Source organism: Pectinophora gossypiella, chromosome 20 (genome assembly GCF_024362695.1).
Source record: "Pectinophora gossypiella chromosome 20, ilPecGoss1.1, whole genome shotgun sequence".
NCBI classification, from domain to species: domain Eukaryota; kingdom Metazoa; phylum Arthropoda; class Insecta; order Lepidoptera; family Gelechiidae; genus Pectinophora; species Pectinophora gossypiella.
The window spans coordinates 9,643,329-9,658,882 of NC_065423.1; the positions used below are offsets into that span (position 1 = coordinate 9,643,329).

Consider the following 15,554-nt stretch of genomic DNA (forward strand, 5'->3'; position numbering starts at 1 on the left):
CAGACCATAATTCTGAGTTGATGTCAAGTGGAATTTTCCGTCGCAAAAATATGGAACGGAAAATAATTAAAAAAACACTGAATTTTCCGATAGGAAATTCTACTTAATATCAACTCAGAATCATGGTCTGAATCATCCCCCACAGTATTTTTTACAGTGTCACTAACACTCATACCTACTTGTATGGTTACTGTATGTACTTGTACGGGGTGTAAGTGACATTGTAACGAACACTGAGAGGGATGATTCAACGGATTATTTTGAGTTAATATCAAGTGGAATTTTCCCTGAGTATTCGTTACGATGTCACTAACACCCTGTATATTAATCTTGTCACACATTCATCCTCGCATTCGTATCTCAGCCACGTATATACTCTTCTTTCATATTAAGTAAATGATATTTATATTAATATTGAGGATTATATTGAGGAGCTCGGTGGCGCAGCGGTAAACGCGCTCGGTCTGCGATTGTTGAAGTTACGCAACTTTCGCAAAGACCGGTCATAGGATGGGTGACCACAAAAAAAAAGTTTTCATCTCCAGCTCCTCCGTGCTTCGGAAGGCACGTTAAGCCGTTGGTCCCGGCTGCATTAGCAGTCGTTAATAACCATCAATCAATCCGCACTGGGCCCGCGTAGTGGTTTAAGGCCCGATCTCCCTATCCATCTATAGGGAAAGCCCGTGCCCCAGCAGTGGGGACGTTAATGGGCTGGTGATGATGATGATGATTTATATTAATGTCTATCTGTTTGTACAGCGATACATCATCTTCGATCTACAACTTCACGAGCTCAGCGGAGGTTAAGGTGACGTGGCACGAGATGATCGAGACAGGAAGAGCCATCATACTCAACAAAGTCCCGCTCAACGGTGTTGCGTGGTCAGTGTTAGCAACAACATAACATTTAAGCTCTAGCCTAAATTCCCATGAAGGACTTTCCCGGTTTCGTTCCCGAAAAACAATATATTTATATATTTTTTTTAAAGAACGTTAGGGCCCTGTGCCGAGGTTTTTCTTGCAGCTTCTTTTCCCCGGCTATACAGGGTGTGAGAAGCTGCAGTAGTTTTAGGCAGATGAGACGTTCGTTATGTAAAAATTGACTACTGAACTGAACTACTGACTATTACCTACTGAATAAAGATATTTTTGAAATTTGAATATAGATCGCCTTATACAGATTTAACGTGATAATTACCTATTTTCTCATTTCTCAGGTACCTACATCATTATTCAAAAATATAGTGTAATGGCAGAATCTTATATAAAAATAATTACTGCTTGATATTTGGATCAGATTATGCCCAGCAGTGGGCGTCATACGGCTGATGATGATGTACAGAATTATGTTGCTAACTATTATTAATTTTGTTCAGATTAATAATGGATGTAATGAAGCCTGGGTGTAATAAATAGGGTCATCATTTATATATAAAAACAAAGATAAAAGATGCATATGTCTGTTATCCATGAAATTTCGATAGGTCTCCCATAATACCAGCGCCGCGGCCCGTGCTAAGCACGTGTCACGGCATTATGCTGAGGGAGATCCTTTTTTTATTTTGGGCGCCTCCATTGTGTAATTAATGTCGTATTATGTCTTTTTGTCTTTGTTTTTTTTCCTATTTTTTTTTAATTCTGTAATGTAAGTTGTAAATGTGGAAATAAATATTTTCTTTCTTTCTTTCTTAAATTAGAAGACTAAACAAAGGAAAATCTGTACAACGCCATCTGTATATTTATAGGGAATGTAGCCTGCTTACTTGCTTCTTAAAAGGAGAGAGGCGGTTCGAACCCTGTTACAGGACTTGAATCAATGAGTTATTAATTTATCTTTTAAATGTAGTTTTCGCTTACACTCGACCATTATATACGTAGACGGCGATACGGCTCACCACCTATCGCGTTGGTCAAACAAAAAGCTCGGTGAGGTGTGGGTACTTAGTTCATCTTGCGATATAAGTACTTCTAGGTGTACATTGTAGTATCCAGAAATCATCCCCTGAGGGGATGAAAAGGGGATGGAAAAAGATGGAAAAATTGTTTCAACATAATTTTACATTGGATCGTATGCGCAGGTACCCAGGCGGGTCGATGAAGCATTCCCGGCTATACCACAACATCTGTCTAGTGCTGTTCCACTGGGTTCCTGCTATGCTGGTCGATGCCTTGTTATACGTACTGCGATACGAACCTGTGTAAGTATTCACTTAAGTCATAATAAATACAGGGTGTTAGTAACGCATACTGAGCGGAATGATTTAGACCATGATTCTGAGTTCTGAGTTGATATCAAGTGGAACTTTCCGTCGGAAAATTCATGAAAATTTTAATTAATTTTTTTTAATTAATTCTACTTGGTATCAACTCAGAATCATGGTCTAAATCAGCCCTCAAAGTTTTCGTTACGATGTCACTAACACTCTGTAAATAAATAAAGTATTATTATAAAAACTTATCTTGTTTTATCTGATCTGTAATTCAGTGATGTCCGTTCCCAGAAATGTTCCCAAAGTGGGAATACTCCCGTTGTAAAAACTCAAAAACCTAAAATAGTAAAGACACTGTCTGCTTTTCTTTTTCAAATTCTTATTTTTACTCTGTACCTACCTGTCTGAGGATTAAGTACCTAATAAAGCTCTTTACACATATTATGCGTCTTTTTACTGCCGGGAATGTTCCCAAAAGTGGAAATATTCCCGGGAACGCCCATCATTGTATCCGATGTTACCTACATGTAAGTAAATATAATGAATTATTACCAAGCAAACATAATGTTACAGGTTAATGCGCGTACAGAGACGCATCAACAAAGGGTTCGAAGTATTCGAGTATTACACCAACAACCAGTGGGACTTCAAGTCGGACAAGGGACAAATGGTGCGCAAGCGCCTAAACGAGAGAGAGGCCAAAGAATACAAAGTTGACGCTGACGGTGAGTTGTTTTTTTTTTACATACTTACTATTAAAACAACGAGGTTCGTGTGACAGCGATTTATTAACAATCTTTGTGTTACTTAAATATGATCAGAGGCACAATAATACGTTCACAATAAATGATATTTGCAGATTACAGTTTCAGATTAATTATTAATTACTAATATAAATTTGGATTCGTTACAGTATTAACGTTCACCAGACAAACATGTTAACCGGAAAAAAAAAGGAAAAGAAGATGATGACAGATGTCAATCGAATCACGAGTGAATAGACAAAATGTTGCCATATAGAATAAGTGTTTATGAGAATAGTTACATCTAATTCAATACTTCCCCTCTATTTCTCAAAGAAACACGTCTTTACACAATTCAGAAAATATAGGACTCTACATACTATATGACTCTACATAACATGCATTATAATGATATGAGTGACTCTATCATCATATAAAGTCTCATACATTACAACAGAATATTAGTTCACTCTACATTGCACAATATTAAAAGAGAAAGATATACAATACTCAAATACAGCAAATAGAATAGACCAACAATATTCATGCATTACATACAAATGTTCATAGCATTTATGAATTGTTTATGTTTCACACTGTTTAGAGGTTTGGTTAACACATCAGCAATCATCTTATCTGTCGGCATGTACTGTACAGAAATCATGTTATCTTTAACAAGTTCTTTAACATAGTGGTATCTTAAATCTATATGCTTCGTTCGTTTATGACAATATTCCTTAAGCTTTAATAATTTCTGTGCACTTTGATTATCATTATAAACAATTACATCAATAATATGTTTTAACATAATCTCAGATAAGAAGTTTTTAATAAAGCTTATGTCTTTACAAACGTCACTGATTGCTAGATACTCAGCTTCTGTACTAGAAAGTGCTGTACACCGTTGCTTACGTGATTCCCAGTGCACTACATTATTTCCCAGCTTTATGACAAACCCCGTATAAGACTTACGGTCTAGAGGATCATTAGCCCAATCAGCGTCAGCATAAGCATTCAAACACAATTTACTATTTTTTGTATACAACAAACCATAGTTAATCGTAGATGCCAAGTAACGCAAAATGCGTTTAGCAGCAAGCCAATGTTCCTTACCAAAGCTATTGTTAAACTGACTTAACATGCTACAAGCATAGGAAATATCAGGCCTAGTACAGACTGATAAGTACATGAGACATCCCAATAGCTGTCTATAGTGATATTTATCATCACATAAATGATCAACTTCGCATTTATACAATTTTAAGTTTACAGTCATAGGAGTAGATACTGGTTTACAATTATCCATACCAAACCTAATGAGCAACTTTTTTATATATTCTGACTGGTCAAGCTTTAAAATACCTCTTACTCTATCCCTAGTCACACGAATACCTAGACAGCTTTTCAAATTACCTAGATTCTTAACATTAAAATTGTCTTGTAACAATTGTAATAATGTGGCTTTTAAAGAGCTGTTTCTACTCGAAAATATATAAAAATCATCAACGTACAATGCAATTATACACAGATCATTATTATTACTATTGGTATAGACGCAGGGTTCACATTTACTTTGTTTAAAACCATGTTGAGAGAGAAGACAATGAACCTTCGAATTCCATATACGGCTGGCCTGTTTAAGACCATAAATCCCTTTTTTTAAAAGACATACTTTACTTTTGTTGTCATTAACAAAACCAGGGGGCTGTTCCATATAGATTATCTCTGTAAGGTCCCCATGTAAAAATGCAGTAGTAACATCAATATGACCAATATCTAAATTAATTTCATTAGCCAATGAAAATAAGATTCGCATAGTTGAATGGCGAACCACAGGAGAAAAAGTTTCATTGTAGTCTATCCCCTCAACCTGAGTAAAACCCCGTGCAACAAGTCTATCAACTAATCGCCATACTTTGTTTACAATCAAAGAATTATATTCAGATTGCATTGCCGACTGCCAATGCTCAGAGTTAGGACCTGAGATTGCCTCCTCATATGTAAGTGGCTCATCGAGTGTGATGTCCTGAGCCACAAGAGAATAGTCTACCTCATAGTCACCATACTTTGGCGGCAGCTTAGAGCGAGTAGAACGAACGGGCCGCACGACGGCAGGCGGCGGCGAACCAGACGACGCTTCCCCTCGAGATGGAGTCCCACCAGACGAGCTCAAGCGCTCAGAGCGCGAGCCATCATTAGTCGGCGACCACACCGAGTTGGATTCGGTCTCACTGCCCGTGCAGTACTCCTCGTCCTCAATACCTGTAACACAAGAATCATTAGTGGAATTCTGTATGGAATTATGACTAGAATTCGGCCCTAAAGTATGACTAGAATTATCATGAATATTCAGTACATTACATTGACTAGAATTCAGTTCACAATCAATACCAGGAGTCGGCTCAGATTGCTGGCTAGATTCCTGCATATTGCCTACAGAATTTATTCCATTATTAGATTCATTATTAAAATTATTAATTCTATTATCACAGCTTTTATCACTAAAATAATCATAATAAATAAAATCATTAGTTTGCATATTATTAATATTTGTGTCTTTGGTATAAAATTTATTTTCTATAAAAACTACATTCCTAGATATTAAAACTTTGCCTGGTTTATGAGGGTCCATCAGTCTGAAACCTTTTGAGGTTTCACTGTAACCTACGAATACATACGGTTTGCTTTTAACATCAAGCTTACGGCGATGTTGCTCAGGCACAAGGGAATATGCAATACAGCCAAACACATGGAGATGACTAAGGTCAGGAATAGACCCGGTCCACTTCTCCATCGGAGTCAGTCCCGCTAAAGCAGAAGTAGGGCACCTATTTTTAAGGTAAACAGCTGTCATTAAAGCCTCTCCCCAATATCGTTTGCAGAGACCTGCTTCCTGTAACATACACCTTGCCTTTTCAACAAGTGTCCGGTTCAATCGTTCCGAGACACCATTCTGCTGAGCACAATATGGAACCGATGTTTGATGAATGATACCCTGATTTTTTAGGTATTCTTGAAATTTAGCACCAGTATATTCACCCGCATTATCTGAACGCAACACTTTTATAGAAGAGCCCAATTGTTTTTCTACAAGCTTCTTAAAATAAATAAAATTAGACATTACCTCATTTTTATTCCTAATCAGGTACACAAAACTTCTTCGGGTGTAGTCGTCAGTGAAGGTGACGAAATACTTCGCCCCTCCCCAGCTGGCCTCCGGCATTGGTCCACAAACATCAGAATGGATGAGCTGCAATGGCTGCGTAGCACGCTTTGCTTCACCAACTGGATATGGCTTAGCTGGCATTTTGCCTTCCAAGCATGCTATACAATCTTGATTATTATCAGTAGGCTGAAAACAAACACCAATTGAAGCACCATTTTTAAGAAAATTCATATCATTCACGTTCAAGTGGCCCAACCTTTTATGCCATAATTCAGCTGACACATTTGACCTAGCTGCATCTGTGACACTCTCTGGTTCATGCCTAGTACACATGAGCGTAGAGTGTTCCTTATGTGAAGATTTTTCACCTACACCAACATTTAGTTTGTAAATACCCCGATAGTTTGAAGCTGTAGCTATAGGCTTACCTTCCATCTTACAATATTTATAAATGTAACAACCCTTATTATTGAAAGTAATTGTGAGCCCTTGCTTAACCAATTTACTTACTGACAAGAGATTGGCAGAAATACCAGGAATATATAAAACATCTTTAAGGTTTCTTACCGAATTATCTAGAGAAATGTCACCTACTCCTTTACAAGGTAGTGTACTATTGTTAGCAATAGTAATATTATTATTACAGTCTCTAAGATTTTTGTATAAACTCTTGTCACGACACATGTGGTTTGAAGCTCCACTGTCAACTATCCATTGTTGATCGTAAGTGGCTAAGAAGGCCGACGCGAAGAATGTCTGCTCCGAGTCCTTTTCTTTCTTCTTCAGCTTCTTTAACTTAAAGCATTTGGACGCCACGTGGCCAACACGCTTGCAGAATGTACAAGTTATACTGGCCCTTCGTACACTTTTAGAAATAAATGCAGCACTCGTTGATCCATCAGTTGAAGTTTTCTTCCTGACTTCCTCCTGCATAAGTCTACTGCGCACCAGTTCACTAGTTAAGTCCTTAGTCATAGAAGCAGTCTCCAAGCTTGAAACAAGTGCATCATATTCATGGCCTAAGCCGCTGAGAAGCAATTCAGAAACCTCCTTGTCTGGTATAATCTTCCCTATATCGGCAAGCTGATGTACCAAGCCCATCACAAATTCTATGTATTCTGACATACTAGCAAACTGAGATGACTCAGTCTTGTGAAGCTGACGCAGAAGCAGCACACGTCTGTATAAGCCCTTATCTTCAAAAATTCCACTCAATGTCTCCCAAGCTTTCTTACTGGTTTTTATATCACGTACATATTGGTAGCAACAGGGCATAATCCCTAAGCAGATGCGCGCAAGCGCTTTTCCATCGCGCGCAGCATCCACGCTTTCTGTATCTGCAGTCACACAGTCCCAAAGATTTTCCAAAGTGAGCGCCATGCGCATAGCAAATTTCCATGTTTGGAAATTTTCGACGCCTCGGAGCCTTTCGAAAGACATGTTACTTACATGTGATGAATTTGTATTTCCAGATTGTAATTCCTCCATATCACAAGTAGTTTACTGATCATATAAAAAATCGCTTGTGCTTTTACGTGTCTGGTAGCATAACCTATTAAAACAACGAGGTTCGTGTGACAGCGATTTATTAACAATCTTTGTGTTACTTAAATATCGTCGCTGGAAATTTCAATTGGCGTAAGGGACAAATGACAGGTTTTCAGGAGAAACAAAAATCATTTCCTGATACTTAAAGTCTCATAACTTTTGTAATTCTAAACGTATTGAAAGATGTTAAATACCAAAATTCTTAGAATTTTCTTGTCTACCACTTAAAAATGGAATAACTTTAATAACTAGCATAATAAGAAAGTTAGCAACCCTTACGCCCTTGTGTTATTTAAAAAACTTCCCTTACAACCATTAGGTAAATTATTTTTTTTGCATTTTTGGGTTGTAAAGGTCAGATTTTTTAATATTTTGTGAATTTTTGGGTTGTAAAGGTCAGTTTTTTTAATATTTTGGTAAAATATTGAAGGAAAGGTCTGTAAAAATTCACAAAAATTGGTTCAATCACTTATATTTATTGAAATTATGGCTGAATTTTACTTTGAGACATCTAAACACCATGTGCTTGAATATGTTTGCCGATTTTTAATAATAAGCAAATTAAAAAACACATACCTATTAAATATTTGTGTCATTTTAAACTTATAGTATCTAGTTTTGTTGTAATGTAGGTAAATTACCTATAGTCTTAGGTTATGTTGATTGAGAACAACATACAACGGAATTGACAGAATCACACTTCACAGACACATTTTTCTTTTTAGCTTTCAGCATCTTTAAAAAGTATCGCCCCTTCGATTTGAAATCTAAACAAAACGTGTCGTACTCTGATGGCGCTTGAACGCAACCACTGTGAACGCAACTGAGGAGCCGAGCCATTACCGTGCGCTGCGAACCCGTGAGCGTGCATACCTACCCGCTATCCATAGGTAGGGAGGGCCACAAGGCTCCGTCCTCTCCCCTTTACTATTTTCATGATTATACTAGTGACATTCCCAAATCCCCTAACACCGAACTAACTTTATTTGCGGATGATACAGCCATCTTTTCTTCGTGCCGTGGTCGAGTTATGATGACTGGAATTCTCCAACGCGTGGCCAATGCCTTGGGCAAGTCGTTTCGCAAATGGAGAATCGAGGTAAACCCGGAGAAAAGTGCAGCGGTGTACTTTTCAAAGGGCTATTATAACACGCCACGGTCACGCCGTCAACTTAAAGTCATCACGATGTTTGGCAAGCCGATCCCTTGGGAGGAGCAAGTCAAATATCTCGGCGTAGTTTTAGATAAACGTCTTACTTTCAAGGCCCATATCAAACGTGTGCGCGATCGCGACGCGTGTGTAATGGGCCGTCTTCATTGTCTTCTTAACAAGCGAAGTAAATTGTCCCTTTGGAATAAGGTGAAAATCTAAACGACTTGCATCCGTCCGATCATGACCTATACAGCGGTAGTTTTTGCTCACGCGAGTCCCTCTCAAATCCACCGTCTACAGGTAATACAAAATCGTTTTATGCGGAAAGCCACGGGAGCTCCATGGTTCCTTCGAAATGAAAATCTGCACATTGACCTAGGTCTGTCAACCATTGCCGAATGGCTCAAATTAGCTTCAAAACGTTTTTTCGATTCTGCTCCGCATCACCCAAATCCCCTGGTAGTTGCGGCTTCTGAATACATCCAGCTTAGGGACGGTACTAAAAAGTATCGTCGTCCGAAGGACGTAATATACGATCCATACGACCCGATTACTATAGCCATAGAGGTAGCCAATCAGCTCGCGACACCAAACACTTCAGGACCCCGATACCGAATCCACCGGCAGCGCTTATCGCGAAAGAATAATAATTAGTATACCAGTTTAGGTTGTATGGTAAATATAAAACTACAAGATTTTTAAGACAGCGGACTCATTGCTAGTTACGTCATGTTAATACGTGTAGACATGCATGACAAAATAAATAACCACAGTTACTTACGTCCCTATATCAATATTGTATGTTATAATTTCATGTTAGCTTTAGTGTCGTAAAGGACATTGTCATATTTTAAATAACTTTTTTTATAAATCAAGACCCTTACATCACATAAGTAAAAAAAAAATGTGATATACATCATACTTTCAAAATCTCGGGTCCTTTACGACGTTTTATTCAAAAATATCAGAAAATTCAATCGTTAATAAAATAAAAAATATGAGGGCTATTGGTATTTCAAATGTATCAATCGATGGAGAAAAACAAGCTCTATCGAATAATGCAATAAAAAATTTTTGGCCAAATGTCCCTTACAGCAATTGAAATTTCCAGCGACGATATGATCAGAGGCACAATAATACGTTCACAATAAATGATATTTGCAGATTACAGTTTCAGATTAATTATTAATTACTAATATAAATTTGGATTCGTTACAGTATTAACGTTCACCAGACAAACATGTTAACCGGAAAAAAAAAGGAAAAGAAGATGATGACAGATGTCAATCGAATCACGAGTGAATAGACAAAATGTTGCCATATAGAATAAGTGTTTATGAGAATAGTTACATCTAATTCAATACTTACATACTAGTGCTGATCCCTGTACACACCATCTAATTTTATTTTAAGTTATACCGGTCATTTTGTTGTGGGTAATCAATAAGTATAAAATTTATAGAAGACGCGTCAATTTTAGGCAGAAATGTTAAAAAAACCCTCCCTATATTGGCCAATAACCCGACACAATAAAGTTGTCAGCACACGTCAAGCGGGTTGCATATCAGCGAGATGCCTATTTTATTAATTTTAAAATTGTCAATTTTGAATTATCCGTCTCTTTCTTATTCGGCGGATAAGAAAATGACGGGTATAACTTAAAATAAAATTAGGTAGGTGTGTGCAGAAATCGGGGCCATTATTAAACAGAACTAGTTCAGTACATTTTACAATACCTTCAATGTACCGTACAGCACGGTTTAAGCTAGTGTTATGCGTTCATCAAATTTGGGTTACTATTGAGCCGCCAAAGGCCCCTGACATGACTCATATAACGACTACGTACATCAGTAAGTAGTAACCGGGACCAACGGCTTAACGTGCCGTGCGTGGGTTGATGAGGTTGGTAATTCACCTAACAACCCACACGATAGAAGAAGAAGATCAAATTTGGGAAACCGAAATAGAAACTTTTGCAATGATATTGTGTTGAAAATGAAAGGGCTTAATTTGCATATTTCAAATATGTACATATTACTAGCTTTTACGTACGGGTTTGCATGTATTTATAATAATTATGTATCATGTATTGCAGGAGCCGATATCCCCCAATACTTCGAGCACTGCGTGCTGGCAGCTCGTCGGTACATCCTGAAGGAATCTGATGACACTATCCCAGCTGCTAAGAGGCATATGAGAGTGTAAGTGTTACTTACGTATCCATGATAATTTTTATCATTTATCTAATTTTATTTTTATTTTATTCTTGTCCGCTGAAAAAGAAAGGAACGGGTAATCGATAGGCTCAAAATTAATGGAACACACGTCAATTTTAAGCAGAAATCCAAGACAACCGTCTAAAAATTTTACATCGGCCAATAACCCGACAGAGTTAAGTAGACAGCACGTCAAACGGATTGCATACCAGCGAGATGCCTATTTTATTCGCCCGGGTTATTCATGCGTTTTAAAATTAACTTGTTGACAATCATCCGTCCCTTTCCTTTTCGGCGGATAAGAAAATGACAGGCAGAACTTAAAATAAAATTAGGAGGTGTCTGTAGGAATCGGGGCCATTAAGTAATGATTGTAATATTAAGAAATCAGACAGCACAGAGTTGATGGGGTTGCTACTCCACCTCACAACCCACATGATAAACGAAGATACAACACAGAAAACACAAAGCAGAACACCACAAGAGAAACAGAATGCTCAGTGTGGCGTAGGTACTTAGTTCCTCTTGCGACGGATGTACCTCCTTAATGTTATGTACCAAAACGATGTTGCTATAAGCTATAAGTATAAAGTTTTGGTAGATTTCCCGCTACCTACTTAACCGGAATTTCCGTAATATTATACCTGTCATGTTATTCAAATGAAAACAGGGCGGGCTGCAGTTTCTCAAAAAGTCTGAAGTACCTACCGTGTAAGGAGAAAAAGAGAAATAGTGTATAATGTAATTTATTTTTCTTCTATCTTTCCAGAATGTGGGTCGTCGACGTCATATTCCGCATTGTTATGTACGGATTGATCATGTGGTACCTCTACAAATGGACCTCTTCAATATTCAGCTCTTCATCAGTCGAACCTGCCGAGCGAATGCTAGAGTTTTAAGAATTTTTTTGTAATTAGGTACTTAATTTTAAGGTGTTCCCTATTTACCTAATAGTTTTAAGAAAAATAAATGAAATAACCTGAGGGGTAGGTTTAATAAAATGAACAAATATATTTTGTACTATTTTACTTGTATGACTTTATTTTCTAATTCCCTTTCCTTAATTATTACCTATACTTATATACACGGCTCATAATAATTTCAGCATAGACAATCCATCACACTGCTCCATTACCATTACTGGTGGTGAATGATGAAGGCTAAGTGACAATAGTTGTATCAGTAAGCACATGTAATTTCCTTTAGATTATAAATATGTAGTTCCAATCCAATAGCATTTTAAGTTATGGCTTAAAAATCAGGTTTCTAAACCTAGAAACAAAACTACTTTTTTTTGACTGGCAACAATTTTAATAATATGTCAATGTCAAAAAGTTTTGAGCAAGTCGCGGCAGGTTTTTGTTTACTATTCGTGAAAAGGTGATTTTTTACAATTTTCTCCATGAATAGAATTTATTGAAATCAAGATGAGGCGCAGCTTAGCGCCTAGCCAAGTTGGCGCAGGGGACAGTGTGTTTAAAAGTCCCCTGCTAGACTCTGCTAAACGTAAAAGGCGGGAATGTGCAAAAATTCCTCTTGCACAGAAATCACTCTCTCAGGCTATGTCTGCATCAGAACATGAAACACTTATTAAACAGATCCTTAGCAAGCCGTTCAAGGTACCCATTCCCAACTATGTTTCGTCGTATTGTGGCAAAAGTTTGGGTTTAAAACGAAGTCAGGTTAGGCGGGCCTTGCATGACCCTGACGAACCGAATGCATTGGTTTTATTTCGTCCACCGTACATCCCTGAACATGAAAAGATGAAAATGAGTGCAAATGACATAAAAGTAGCAGTAGTAGTTGATCCTGTACTCGGGAACATACTCAGACCTCATCAGAGAGATGGCGTGAAGTTCATGTATGACTGTGTCACGGGAGCTCAGATAGAAGACGCCTACGGATGTATCATGGCTGATGAAATGGGTTTAGGAAAGACCTTGCAATGTATCACCTTATTATGGACACTGTTAAGACAAGGCCCAGACTGCAAGCCCACTATAACAAAAGCCATCATCGTCTGCCCCAGCAGCTTGGTCAAAAATTGGTATAATGAAATCCATAAATGGCTAGCACAACGCATCAATGCTTTACCCATGGATGGAGGCTCAAAAGCTGATATAACCCTCAAGTTGAAACAGTTCATGAATACTTACTCAGCTACAAGAGTTGCTACACCAGTTCTGATAATCTCATATGAAACATTCAGGATATATTCAAACATTTTACACTCATCAGAAGTCGGGTTGGTCTTGTGTGATGAAGGTCATAGATTGAAGAACAGTGAGAACCAAACTTACCAAGCTCTGATGGGTTTGAAGGCAAAGAGGAGGATTTTGATCTCTGGCACCCCAATACAAAATGACCTTACAGAATATTTCAGTCTAGTCCACTTTGTAAATGAAGGCATATTGGGAACTGCTGCAGAATTTAAAAAGAAGTATGAAAATCCCATCCTAAGAGGACAAGATGCTTTGGCAACTCAACAGGAAAGGGAAAAGGCTCAAGAATGCTTGCAGACACTGACTTCAATAGTAAACAAATGCATGATCAGAAGAACAAGCACTTTGCTGACTAAATACTTGCCAGTCAAGTTTGAGCAAGTCATTTGTGTCAAAATGACCCCCCTTCAGACACAACTGTACAAGAACTTCATTAATTCAGATGCAATTCGGAACAAATTTACTGGTACAGGAGAGAAGAACACAAACACACTCAGTGCTCTATCCAGCATCACAACATTGAAGAAACTCTGCAACCACCCAGATCTTGTGTATGACAAGATTATGGAAGGTTCAGAAGGATTTGAAAAGGCAAGGAGCCTGCTACCAAGCAACTATGACATTAAAGACGTCAAACCAGAGTTTTCTGGAAAACTTATGATCCTGGACTGCATATTAGCTAATCTAAAAACTAACACAGATGACAAAATTGTTCTTGTCTCAAACTACACTCAGACTTTGGATCTGTTTGAGAAATTGTGCAGGAAAAGATGCTACCAGTATGTGAGACTGGATGGTTCAATGACAATCAAAAAGCGTGCTAAAGTTGTGGAGAGCTTCAACAGCAAAGACTCTAAGGAGTGGATATTCATGTTGAGCTCCAAAGCTGGGGGTTGTGGGTTGAATCTCATTGGAGCAAACCGTTTGATAATGTTTGATCCAGACTGGAACCCCGCAAATGATGATCAGGCTATGGCCCGCGTCTGGCGCGATGGACAGAAGAAACCATGTTTTATCTATAGGCTACTAGCAACAGGAACAATTGAAGAAAAGATATTCCAACGCCAGGCACACAAAAAAGCCTTGAGTGACACAGTTGTTGATCAAAATGAAGAGTCATTGAGACATTTCACTTCGGATGACTTGAAAGATTTGTTCCGGCTTGAAGAGAACACTTTGTCCGACACTCACAGCAAGTTCAAATGCAAACGGTGTGTCAACAACATCCAAGTTACCATTCCACCGGAGAATTCAGATTGTACGTCAGACTTGTCGAATTGGTACCACTGTGCAGATAAGAAGAATTTGGCCGATTTAGTTCTGAAACAATGTTGGGACTTGGCGAAGAGCATTTCTTTTGTATTCCACCACCGTTCAGCTAAGACCGAAGCTCAGGTGAAAGATGAAGAAGATAAAGAGAATGTACAAGCAAGAAAGAAACGGAAAATAGAAGAAGACGAAGATTATTCAGAGCCTGATGACAGTGCCGATGAAGATTACAAGTAAATTATGTCTACTACCTTCAGAATATTTTGTTACTTTATTTATATCGTCAGGAAAATTAAGTTTATTTTTATTTTTGATGTACATAAAAATAGGTTAAGGTAATTATGATTAAAACCAACTGTGTCAAAAAGTAAAGTTATTTAATAAAAAAAATAACAATTTAACACAACTTTTATTTGTTCTAATATTTTAACATGTTAATACAACAGACAGTAAACCTTATACAAACAATAATTCTTCATTTAATAATGAGTATCACACATATTGATAAACATCTATCACATAATATATTGATATTATAATATTTTAATGCTTATTCTTAAAAGAACTATATTTTTTTCTAATAAGAAAGTTATTTTTACTACATGCTTACAACTAATAACAGAAGTGGCTGCAGGTTTTAGTATTGATCATTTCTTCTATCCACCCCGATAGGGATGTGAGCGTGACTATAAATATATATATACGCAACTCTTTATTATCTTTATAAGTATGCCTTTGCCTTTACTTTTGCTAGTATGCCTTTGCATACTATCCTAATTTGATACTTAGTTCATTTTGCGATGGATATCTCTGACTACCCCAATTGGGATAAAGTCGCGAGCTTATGTAATTTGATACAAGTTTAGAGGGTAAATGGCGTAGAGGAAGGCCAAGACGAAGTTACTTCAACCAGCGCGTGGTTCAAATGAGGATAAAAACTAGAAGCTCAAATGTAGGTGGCAGCATTGATCCTAAAAATTCAAAAATATCTTTATTCAATAGGTAACATAGTTACACTTTGAATCGT

The 15,554-nt window shown here is 37.6% G+C and overlaps 2 protein-coding genes across 8 annotated transcripts in view; both read left to right on the top strand.

Moving 5' to 3' along the window:
• The window catches only part of LOC126376241 (fatty acyl-CoA reductase 1-like), a 37,640-nt gene extending 25,639 nt beyond the window's left edge, over nucleotides 1–12,001 (top strand). For all 7 annotated transcript variants that reach the window (XM_050023525.1, XM_050023524.1, XM_050023521.1 and 4 more), the window contains 5 exons: nucleotides 760–882; nucleotides 2,079–2,198; nucleotides 2,784–2,935; nucleotides 10,916–11,021; nucleotides 11,806–12,001. In XM_050023525.1, the coding sequence (XP_049879482.1) occupies nucleotides 760–882; nucleotides 2,079–2,198; nucleotides 2,784–2,935; nucleotides 10,916–11,021; nucleotides 11,806–11,935 (631 nt within the window). In that variant the 3' untranslated portion in view covers nucleotides 11,936–12,001. The remainder of the gene's footprint in view (nucleotides 1–759; nucleotides 883–2,078; nucleotides 2,199–2,783; nucleotides 2,936–10,915; nucleotides 11,022–11,805) is intronic.
• A 375-nt stretch (nucleotides 12,002–12,376) lies between these two features.
• Nucleotides 12,377–14,908, top strand: LOC126376209 (DNA repair and recombination protein RAD54-like). Its single transcript, XM_050023463.1, has one exon. The coding sequence runs from the start codon at nucleotides 12,464–12,466 to the stop codon at nucleotides 14,762–14,764; it is 2,301 nt and encodes a 766-aa protein (XP_049879420.1). The 5' UTR covers nucleotides 12,377–12,463; the 3' UTR covers nucleotides 14,765–14,908.
• The last annotated feature ends 646 nt before the right edge of the window (nucleotides 14,909–15,554 follow it).

Excerpts from the sequence above, each read along its gene's own strand:
- LOC126376209 (XM_050023463.1), top strand. The coding sequence starts at position 12,464 with ATGAGGCGCAGCTTAGCGCCTAGCCAAGTTGGCGCAGGGGACAGTGTG.